General features: G+C 34.5%; 1 protein-coding gene across 1 annotated transcript in view; it reads left to right on the forward strand.

Moving 5' to 3' along the window:
- Nucleotides 1-5,513: 5,513 nt before the first annotated feature.
- Nucleotides 5,514-12,377, forward strand: part of LOC132557371 (LIM/homeobox protein Lhx1-like) — a 44,326-nt gene continuing 37,462 nt past the window's right edge. The window contains exon 1 of the mRNA XM_060221863.1: nucleotides 5,514-5,630. Coding sequence (XP_060077846.1) covers nucleotides 5,531-5,630 — 100 coding nt within the window. The 5' untranslated portion in view covers nucleotides 5,514-5,530. The remainder of the gene's footprint in view (nucleotides 5,631-12,377) is intronic.

Raw genomic sequence — 12,377 nt, forward strand, 5'->3', positions numbered from 1 at the left:
AATAAAAAATCATCAATTGTTTAACAGTGAGTGTATTTGTTCCAAAGTGAATAATGAAAACTTGATTCTATTTCCTATGCAAGGAAGTTGCTGATAAACACATGTAATTATATTTTCAGTAAATATTAAAATCAAGCCAGCCGCCTTCAATTTTCAAAATTATTTATCCGAAAAACGGTTATCTATTCAATACCATTGATCAACTCTAAGATTATACAATGAATTTGTCTATATTTGTAAAACATTCGTTAGGACAGGGGAGAGTGGGCTTACATCCGGTACAATCTAACACTCTACTTATTGTGTTGAACTGTTAAATGTGCTTGCATGAGTATCACCACCAAATAACATATGTAATTTAAATAGTGCAATGAATATTTAGACTTAGTTATAATATACCACCAGAAACTATATGTAAATTGGAGAGAATGAATTCTTCACCTGGGAAAATTTATTGAATTCTTTATCATATTATTTGATATAACCAACGATAATTTCCATATTTTCTAGGTATTGAATTGACTTAAACATGTTTAAAAACAATTTTTTTTCTACTTTTTAATTTGTCTTATTTACTTTGTATAAAATAAGATAGTAAATTCCGTATTTCTAACCCCTTTTCCAAGATACCCTCGGGTTGGCATGAAAGTTGCCAGGTGTATACTTGCTGAGCGTGTATATCCCCATAGACTCTTGAGGTTTCTCTTCACACTTAAAACAATGTGTTTTTGTGTGAAGTTTTGTTTACCTAAAACCTCATGCACGTATTACGAATACTTAGTATGTATACCTAAGTCAACCATTCTTGACCACTAAGGGATTTTTGTCTAAGTAAACAGACAACAAACATGTACCTTACCTCCGCGCCGCAACACAAGGACAGGGGACGCTCTGCGAAAGCAAAGTTGGTTAAATATTGTGAAAGAATGTTATTTATTTTTCGTCAAAATTCTATATACTTAGCACTGTATACGAGTGACCAAATTCGTACCCGCTATGTCTATAATGTGTGTTGTTGTGTCCAACGACTGTTCCAAGTGACCATATCGCCCCTGCAGACTAAGGCAAAGAAGTACAAATATTGTCTCAACAACGTGTTCAGTAAAGATTAAATTTGTAGGTACGGTTCTTAAGAAAATTTATACATTTAAAATCCTGGTGTACGATATTCACGTATGATATCCGTGTAGCTGTTTTATTGTAAATGTTTGATGAGGTTTTCCCCGAACGTGTGTTATTTTCGAAGACGGAATATAATTCCGATTGTATAATTTAAGAGACAAATTCATTGTGAAAACTTCGTGTCTCACAATAATAAAATGCTTAAATATGGTGTATTGAAATATTATTTAGATTACAAGTCGGTGTTGATCTTGTTAATTACATTGCAGTTGTGTTAAGAAAATTATATGAACAATGTTTGATACAACTTGATTTTAGTCAAATATTACTTATTTTCTAAAACAAAACAAAGCAAACAAAATAGAAAAACAAAACAAGTCCAAATATAAGATATAACACAAAAAATTCGAAACGTAAATGGATTCGACGACCAAACACTACAACGTTGAACATTAGGTTTTAGTTCTTCTCGTATCAATATCGACCGGAGAGATTAAGCCACGCCCTTTAGCCGTGTTTGCAGCCGTAGACCCCAAGTACTACTATTGATTGACGTCGCAGAGTCGTGTAAGTCACGCCCACTTCATGGGTGCCTTACAAGTCTTATAACATGAAACGGTACACGCTGGCTTCACCAATAAAAAGCTGACAATACGCGAAAGGGACCTACCCCAACTGTCGGTTATTGATGTTTCACACAACTAACACATTCACAGCCAGCCACAGCTCAACATTCTAAAGTGAAAACAGGAAAAAAGTCGGGATTGACAGACTACAGGGAGTTGTCATTCAGCCAAAAATTGTCTACATGTTTGTCCAACAGCGTCTATAGCAAGAACTAGTGCTTCTCTAACCAGGAAATATCAGAGTTTATCCGGGAAGACATCTTGAACAAATACACCAAAACGTTGGAAATAGTGTTGTCTGCGTATTTGATACCCGGTGTCGTTGGTAATGCTTATGTTATATACATCTACAACTATTCACTCGGACGTTACAGAGCAAGGTACCCAGTAAACATAGGACACATCCACACTACTGGGACAGTCGGAGTCAGCTTTACTTCCGTTTTTCGGAGTTTGTGATATTTTTTGTTGTTTCACCCGCCGAATTGTGGGTGTTCACCCCACCCTCACGCCCGTGGGTGTCCATCCCACCCGTATCCCCACGGGAACTGGCCCCACCCATCACACTGGCGGTAGGAGGTAAAAACGCCGCGGTGCAGTGCGCCGGGTGTGAACGTCCAATACTGGATCGGTTCCTGCTAAATGTCCTGGATAGGGCATGGCACGTGAAATGTGTCCAGTGTTCTGACTGTCGGTGTCCTCTCACGGACAAATGCTTCTCCAGGGATGGAAAACTCTACTGCAGAACTGACTTCTTCCGGTACGTATCTGTTAAATCCCGAAACTCTGAATCTAGTTTCGGTTTGTCCGATGTAACTTCGCCCTTTTCCGACTCCGATTTAGCCCATAAGAATTATCCATCTCGCCCCTGACCATAGGAACAATGACTTTACATGATGTATTTCTATAACCGACTGAAATTGTCTTCGATTCATACATGAAACATTAGTGACATTAATTTGAATTCTGGAAATTGATGACAAATAAGTAAACTGAATCAGCTAAACAATTATCCCCATATAAGTAATCCGTTTATCTATATATAGGTAGGGAACGTCACATATATCTACATTTGTATTTTATTTCCGCACTAGGTATTAAAATTACAAAAAGAAATAAGATAAATATTTAGCCTTCTATAGACAATACATACATTTTTATTTATTATTACATACTGTGTGTTGACATCTATTACCTGAACCATCAACAATAATAGTTAAATTTGAAATATGTATTGTATACTTACACAAAATATATTTTAACAATTAAGTTAGTATAGTAACATACAAAATATATTATGCATCCTTAAACAGAATATATAATAGATATTATAAAAACAGATATGACAGTGCTATTTAATGTATGAAAAGAAAACAAGAATGACTGTTGAGGTATCAGTTTATGGCAAACATGTTGTTTTTCTAGAGATTTCAAACATCACCCACACATGTGTGTCATGTATTAGGAGTAGATTATGAGTTCTGCCGATACTTGGGGGAACATTCATTATTCAGTTTCTCAACCAAACTCTGATTCGCTCCGTTACTTCAGCGTGCGTAAGTATCGGTAGAATCTACCTGTTCTGTACAAAATCCAGTGAATTATTTACACACCTCCTTCCTTTCAACCGCACCGTTTTAACAAATCAATTTTTCAACTCTTAGAACCTTTAATGTTTGCATCCAGTGTAAATACATATGACTGTCATCACTATATAAAAGGGACCCCCGTTGCAATGATTTTTAATTCTTGATAAAACACGGATATTCTAATTTAAATATCTCTCATCGTCGGGGATTTAATTAGGGTGGTTAATTAGAGGTGTGTAGGATTTACCTACGGACAAAATTCTCTGGTAACCAATAGCTATATTTGACTAACTCTGATAGATAATGTGAGGATATGCGAGAAACTCTATTCTCTAATTGTCAGGTGCTACAGATATCTCGTTAGTATTGATATAGAATTTCCGATTGATAATAACCGGCGGATGGGTTAAGTGTTTTCTGGGTCAATATTCCGCTTAATACTATCAGTGTTAACAAAAAAACATATTCAGTCTTGTTCAAAAAAAATTAAAGAACAAAAATTGAAAAGAATAAAAAAAATCTTTTTGTTCTGTTTTTTAAGTTCGATTTTCCACCTTTCTGGTGTTGGGTGTTATGGTGAAGTAAGATTTAACACTAAGTATGGTAGACGGGGGATCTTACAAATGTTTAATAGACAAGGTGTTACAGGCAAAGACACATTAAATCATTGTATTGATTCTAGCAATTCACACACCTGTAGTCCGCTTCTCATTAAGCTACCTGTACACAGATGACAAGACAAAGATCTAGAGACGGTTCAAACTATCTCGGTAGCTTGTCCATTCTTGAATTGATGAGATGAAATTATAATTTCCAAATGATTGAATTGCTTGAATTAAAACTCAAGTATTTTGGGAATTAAATCTATTCTAGATCAAGGAATAAACTCTATTCTAGATGAAATAAAATCTTCTACCTAAATGTGAATAGATGTAAAACAATATTTCATATTATTAATGCATCGGTACAACCAAATCACATTTTGTTGAAAAAATGACTTATGTTTAATCTAAAGAAAAGGAACAACGATTGTTATGTTTATTTATTTCTTGTTTGATAAATATGTTGGGATCAACATTAATTTTTTTTCTATATAGAAATAACAGTCTGAATGTAATTATTACTAATATCATTCTACAAGCAAATGTAGGGACTGATAATTAATCCATATATAGTTCCATTTCTTCATTCTTAACATGTTTAAGTGACTGTTCATTAAAAATTAAATCAAAAATTTATTTTAGTTGGATACTCAACAACGTTTACATGATTGAAAATGATAAATACACGGTTGAAATCGATCACAGATTTGCTCATCAATTTTTCATGTGCAGTTGATAGATAGTTTGTCATCAAGCCTGGCGATAATTTAGTAAACAACTTAAAGGATATGGTGACACATGAAAACATTGAGAATGTTTAAATATAGAGAATGTTTAAATTGAAGGAATTTTAAATACAGAGAATGTTTAAATATAGAGAATGTTTAAATTGTTTCTATCACATCTGCTTAAAACACATTAAATTTTCATGTGGTAGAAAAATAACTTTTAAAATATTAAATATAATGTTTTAAAATAATGATTAATGAAAATATAATTTCTGCTATTTTAAAAAGCCTATCTAGTACTATATTAAGGTGATGTTGTATTACTGGTCAGTGTAAGCTACAAGTAGACAGCCAAAATTTCTGTTTTAATTAAGAAAATTCGAACATTTTGTGTCGTTCCGTTTCTATATGTATCACTGTCGAACATTTGAAAAGTGAGCTTCTCTAAGAGAAAATAAATTGAAACTAAATAGTACATTTATTTTAACAAATAATTTCTTTATTTAATTGTGAATCATCCAAATGCGATTTTCAATGTCTGTCAAAAATTTAAAATCGGTACAATATTTTTATTTTTTTAATTGAGTTTTATCAAACAAAAACGATTTCTGTGTTATGAAGAAATTTGATTTTTGGTAGGAAAATCAGGAAATGGCTAACGAAATTGTGTTAAACACGATGATGGCTAAGGTGATTTATAACCGAAGTGTGCGCCTGTTAAAGAGATGATGAACTACGTTCCACTTTTCTTATATTTCAGACGTTTTGGAACCAAGTGTGCTGGTTGTTCCCAGGGAATATCACCCAACGATTTGGTGAGACGCGCCAGAAACAAAGTGTTCCATTTAAAATGTTTCACGTGCATGATATGCCGAAAACAACTGTCGACGGGAGAAGAGCTATATATTATGGACGAGAATAAATTTATTTGTAAAGAAGATTATATTAGCAGCAAATGTCAAGGTAATTATATTTCATATTTATTTTATTGTAGATTTATTTGAGTAAAATTATATTTTTAAAATTTTCGAATTCATATTTACCGAAACTCGGCGTATATACGGCACACATATTATCCGGAAAATGATTCCTATAGATAAATACATTGGTTTTGGATGGCGGATGTTTGAGTTTGACTTGTGATATGATACATTCGGTGTGTTGGTTTAACACTTTCCGCGTGTACGCACGTGAAAGTATACATTTCCTACAAGCGCTAGCATGTTCATTGAGTATTCAAAACTTCGACACGTCTTAAATCAAACAACGTTAGTTTTCGCTTTCATGTATATATAGCTATCACTGATGTGAATATATAACAGTTGGTTTTAAAAACTATTTTTAGATTTTTTTAACAGCTGTTCTTAAGACATGAATTTCACACTATGTTTAATAACACAGCTTTCAAAGGCGAATAAGTGAAATGAAAAATTCAGCATTTCAATTTTTGTTTTGGTATTTGTTTCATTCTATTGGTAAGCCATAGTCCTACTCATACATCCGCACGTGAGTCTGCACGTGCATGGTTTACCAGTTTATAGATGTTTGGGAAATGGTAACATCAGAGCCCTTGTTAAATATTGAATCTAACTTTATCCCAAACACCAAACTTTTCCCCTATCTTCCCGTTCTCATCCGCTCTGACAGAACTCCACAGATTAAAAATGGCTTAGGGCTATATATTTTTGGCATGAATTTAGTATCTGTAAATATTCTCTGGTTAATTCATAATAAGACCTTGATTCCAGCATATTATAGTATTCCAAGTTAAGAAATAGCTGTTTTCACGAATATTCTTGACAACAGAAAAAAAAAATTGTTTTATGCATGGGCCGGACGAGAACTTCGTAATCGTTTGTTGTTTACCAAGATTTAAAAAAAATACAATACCGCTATGTGATGTTGAATTATTAATTGTAGTACCGAATTAATTGATGCTTGTCACGTGATTTGCTCAAAATCAATAGGTGTCGGGAGGTTAGAAAACTGATTAATTGAAGATATGCGCAGGTGTTCTAACTAAATGGCAATGTTATATTCTCAGTTGGTTTATCTGACTATTTAAGGTATTAAAACTAGTTTTCATTTATCTATAATTCGGGATTAAGAATAGGGATTCGAAATACAGGTAAAATATAAATGCATACAGTTCCTCATCTTGATTTGTAATAACAGAATATTACGTAGTCAACCGCAAGAATATACCATCACCGTCAACGAAGGTAGGAACCACACTAACCTGTTAGTTTACTGATATCAATATTATATTCATATTTTGTAAATATTCTTTTTATGAAATATTCTCCAACAACTTTATGTAAAAAGTACTTCTGAAAATAGTATTTTTTTAAATTTTTAAACGGAAATAAGCATGCTTGCATTTCATTAACATATGAAATGTTTCAAAGTTTAAATAATTTATAATCATGGTAATGTATTTTTCATGGGATGTAGGCCAAATGTTTTATAAATCTTGTATACATGCGAGACAGAATCAGTGAAGATATATTCACAAATTTATGTGTGTGTTCGTCGTGTGTGTGTGAGAGAGATGTTCCATGTCTGCTGTGTGTAATACCGCTTACGTCCTGGCTATCTTCGCTTCTTAGCCACGGTCCAATTTATCATCATTATCGCCACATAATCGCTATTTCCTCACATTTATTCCCGTTTTAACGGGAATTGCCCCTATTCTTTCGCCGTCATGCGATCTATTAATTGAGAATGTTTTCGGGCTTTGCAACAATTGTAATAAGAACTATAAAACGGCCTCCTCGCATACTTCTTCTATTTTATTTCACCAATTACCCCAAACAAAATGACAGATAGCATTATATACACGCGTTAACTACGAGGGATCCATGAGATGAAGTTAGCATCATTAGAGCAGTCTAACATTGTGAATTAATATTTTTATCAAATAAAGCCATATTAGACACGTTAAATCTTCATTAGACAATTATTCTGAAGTGTTTATTGCCAGCATCTTTTGTTTTATATAATTTTACTAATCCCTCCGTATTAGTGTATCTTTTAATCCCGACTGTTGGGCGATCTAAAGCATGTTATATTGATAATACAGTGCCAGTTTTACGCTACCAAATGGTATTTACACAAGTTTTCTATTACGTACACATATACCGTCTCCGTCTCGGGGATTAGATTGTGTTTTTTCGTATTCTAATTTGAAAGCCGTATTTATAAAATGTGAATGTATGAAAAATGCACTTTGTGACTCTTTGGTTAGTTGTTTGAGGTTTTGGACCCTATACTTGATACTATAAGGCCCGACAATGAAGTGTTAGCGAAAGGTTCCTATATGTTTGGTCGAGAGTCTATATTCAGGATTTTGTATGGAACGTTTTGAATTTTAGTGTGTACAATGTAAACTAGAAATGTACCGGGTGTCCCCGAACTACTGGGGAGAGAAGGGACGGAGCCTTATAGAGAAGTATAATACTAAGGAAGACCTTGGGTGGAGTATTGTGCAAATATAACAAAAACTCAAGTGCCGTTTATTTGTATTTCTGACAGAGCTTTTGTGATTCCCACTTCAGAAATGGGTACATTACTACTTCTACCGTAGGAAACATAGTTAACCAAACACACTGGAAAAGGAATTTGCTCGAATTCAAAGCAGATTTTTGTTTTAAAATTGTTTTTATGTGTTTTTTAAAATTAAATTAAGATTATATATAAATAAATATATATTCATTTGTTTTAGGCGATATTTTGTATATATTTTAAGAGAGGGGAAAATCCATCTACATTTATTTTAGGAGGTCATGAAAACGAGAGAGACAAAATAATTGGATAATTTCCTCTCCATTTTCTGTGAACAGAAAAAAAATGGAACATTACTAAACGTTCAATGAAATAATTATACTTTTTTGAAATTATATGACTTGTGAGTTAAACAATGTTTAACACGAACGGATGTACCAGTTACAGTTGAACATATTTCACAATTGGACATTGCTGAGACAAGGCATTTCTGACGCTACCGGAGTAAATTCACCTCATATCAATATTGTTTATTTTTCTTTGCCATTTCTCCTCCTCGTTAGGATGCGGGAGTGAAATTTGGTAAAAAGAATAATTTCCATAGTACATGATACTCTGAATATTTCAGAAATGTTAGAAATCCAAAACAACTCGTAGTCTACATTTATTTATTTTTGTTTTTGACTGGAGCAGTGAGTAGAAACACATTCAGACATATATTGGGATCGAATAGCAACATTTCAGAATTTGACATGCTAATAATAAAGTATTACCGGACTCATATTTCCGGATATATTACTGATTTTTTTTACCCTTGGTTCTAAAATTCACTTCTAATTCTCGATTTCGGTCTTCAAGCTTATGTAAATATTTACATATCATAATAAGAGAAACGTTTGCCAGTTTTAGAAATAATTGTAAAACATATCAAACTCTTGGAGGTCACGTGATATTTGTAGATAAGTATACATAGTTTGCTGGAGACTGACCGTAACTTACTGGAGACCGCGCCGTGTCTGAGCCCTATGCTTGTTCTTTAGTTGTTTCCCTACTGATTTCGTAGCGGGGGTGCTCGATGTGTTCAGTTAAAAAAAGACTTCTAACCCACTGTACATGTTGTCCGTACTTGGGATGCGGTAGGGAGTTTCCTTCTCTGAGGGCCCGAAGGCACCATGTTTTTGTTAAGTGTGTCTCGGCCCCCACATAGTAGTCATCTGATTAAATCAGTGGTTGTAGTCATTTGAATTATCAGTCTCAAAAATTTCTTTTTAGTTCCATTAAGAAAATAAAGCATTCTCCATTCCTTTTAAACCGCATGTTAAAGTACCCGGTCAATCTACCTACCGTGCAGTACCTAAAATTCTTCATATCATCTAAAACCTACCTACCACACACAGTTAATATCTTACACATTATATCTATATACCACATCTACATACCACTTCTATATACCATATCTATATACCATATCTATATACCACATCTATATACACAATCTACATACCACATTTACATACCACATCTATATACCACGTCTACATACCGCATCTACATACCACATCTACATACCACAACTACATACCGCATCTACATACCACGTCTATATACTTTATCTATATACCACGTCTACATACCACAACTACATACCGCATCTACATACCACGTCTATATACCACGTCTACATACCGCATCTACATACCACATCTACATACCACAACTACATACCGCATCTACATACCACGTCTACATACCACACATATATACCACATTTATATACCACGTCTACATACCATATCTATATACCACATCTACATACCACGTCTACATACCATATCTATATACCACATCTACATACCACATCTACATACCACATCTACATACCACGTCTACATACCATATCTATATACCACATCTACATACCACATCTACATACCATATCTAACACCGCATTTACATACCGCATCTACATACCACATCTACATACCACATCTACATACCACAACTACATACCGCATCTACATACCGCATCTACATACCACATCTACATACCGCATCTACATACCGCATCTACATACCACATCTACATACCACTTCTATATACCACACCTACATACCACATATATATATATACCACATATACACAACACACCACATACCACATTTATATATCTTCTCCTTTCTTTCTCAATCTTCCTTTCATCCATCACTTTTTGAATTCACTCATTCTACCTCTCGACCCTACATAAGTCAACAGATGCGATACATCACGAGCCCACCTACGCGTTCGTAAACCCCACACGTGACCTCATGCACGTGTCATATACAGCAATATGTGCATTGCGCGTTATGTAGTCCAGGTGATCGATGTAAAAACATCAGTCCGGAGTAAGTGTTGGTCATTATTTAGAGTTTCTAGACCTACATTGTATATAGCGTGAATTGTATGGGAGTTATATATAAACACAGCATTTAACCAGTTACATGTAGTTTATAATTAATTCGCACTTGATAACGAGAAATACGATTATCATTATTATATATCTTAATAGGAATTATCACAATGTATGTGTTATTTCTTACGAAAATTAAATATTCCCACGGACTTTAAAGAACGGGAAAAATCATGGATAATGGTCAGATTCTATGTATAATGCTGCAGTGATGGGACAGATTGACCAGTTTTTTCTGTTTATATAGATGTGTCAGATGTCATCACGAGTTATCCTTCAACGGTTCAATTATGGCGGTTAACGTGTCCTATTAGACTCTGGTAGCCCATATTCATGATGTATGGCTTTTTACACAGATATGCAATATGACGTATTGCGATAGGGCATATTGTCATCATATAAATCCACGTATCAGAATAGGTTTTGAAGAAGTATAATAATCTATTTAAAAAAATTATTATCAGTTTTTTTCCTAAACAAGTAATCTTTCAAGGCCTTGAGCAAAAATTTAAAAAAGAAAAAGAAAATAAAACAGTTATGACATTAGGTTTGTGTGTCATTGTAGATTTGTATTAGTCATAGAAAAGCCATTTCCCCTCATTTGACCCCGAGAATGATACATGAAACCTCCCGCGTGAGGCTGGATGCTGGTATTCTATGTAGACCTCTGGGTATGGAGAATGGGCAAAAGAAATGTCCCAGAGTGTTAGGTTATGACCGGGACCATCAGCGGATCCTCCGACAACCGGAGTCCAAATCCCTAAACACGGATAATTTCTTAGTTTTGCATCAAGCAATGACAGGCCGTAAAAGATGAAAAATTGTCCAATTGTCACGTTAGCGAAAATTTGAGGAAATTATCTTGTGTTCCTGCTGCGCGAGAGCACGAGGTGCGCGAGATGGCCCTCGTGGCATTTACAAAATTTAGATGTCGTCTGTTCGGCCTATTTTTCTTTGGGGCATAGTTGCCAGAATGACTCGTGATGAAAACAAAATTTTCATGAATTATGTTGTAGGAAATGCCATATAAAATGATAAATTAGAAATTAGCGGTAATTTAATTAACTATGTCAAACTTTCTCTACAAATTATGACGCCTGAGTATGCTATTAGTACGGAATGTATCGGGTCCAGCTCGCGCTCAGAGTTACTGGGATGGCAGTTAATTAATGCTTAATGCTGCTGTAATCGACGATAATTTAGAAAACAAACAATATCGAACGTGAGAGTGTTTGTTCCTAAACCGCAACGATTGACTGCCATCAAAACCGAATCACAGCACTTACAGGCGTTAAGTACTCACCAATAAATGCATTAACACAACATATTGTTTCATATAGACACATTTAATAACCGAACCGTGACACATGTGTCATTTAAAACATAAACGACTACCAGGATGAGTTATTTATCAAGTGCGCTGGTACATTAATATAGTGTTCTATAGACGGACAAAATATTGTTAAATTGAAGCTCGACCTTTGGTGACAAGTATGCTTATAAAATTACGATCCTTTCATATGACAGAAATTTCTTCATGTAAAATTTCATTGCCTAGTTTGTGGCTTCTGTTGGGAAGATGCCCCGTGTTTTCCCTGCAATCGGGTCCATGATTGTGTTGAGATTGTCTGGCACAATTTCGCTTGCACTTAAATCGATGTATTTCCTTTCATTTTGATTATTTGCCTTTTACTTCTAACGCTATTACGACCGTCCACCTGGAATCCTCCCACGTTGTCGCACCTGAGAGCCATTG

This window comes from Ylistrum balloti, unplaced genomic scaffold (assembly GCF_031769215.1).
Source record: "Ylistrum balloti isolate Yb309-2 unplaced genomic scaffold, AGI_CSIRO_Ybal_v1 Utg370664, whole genome shotgun sequence".
Lineage (NCBI taxonomy): Eukaryota > Metazoa > Mollusca > Bivalvia > Pectinida > Pectinidae > Ylistrum > Ylistrum balloti.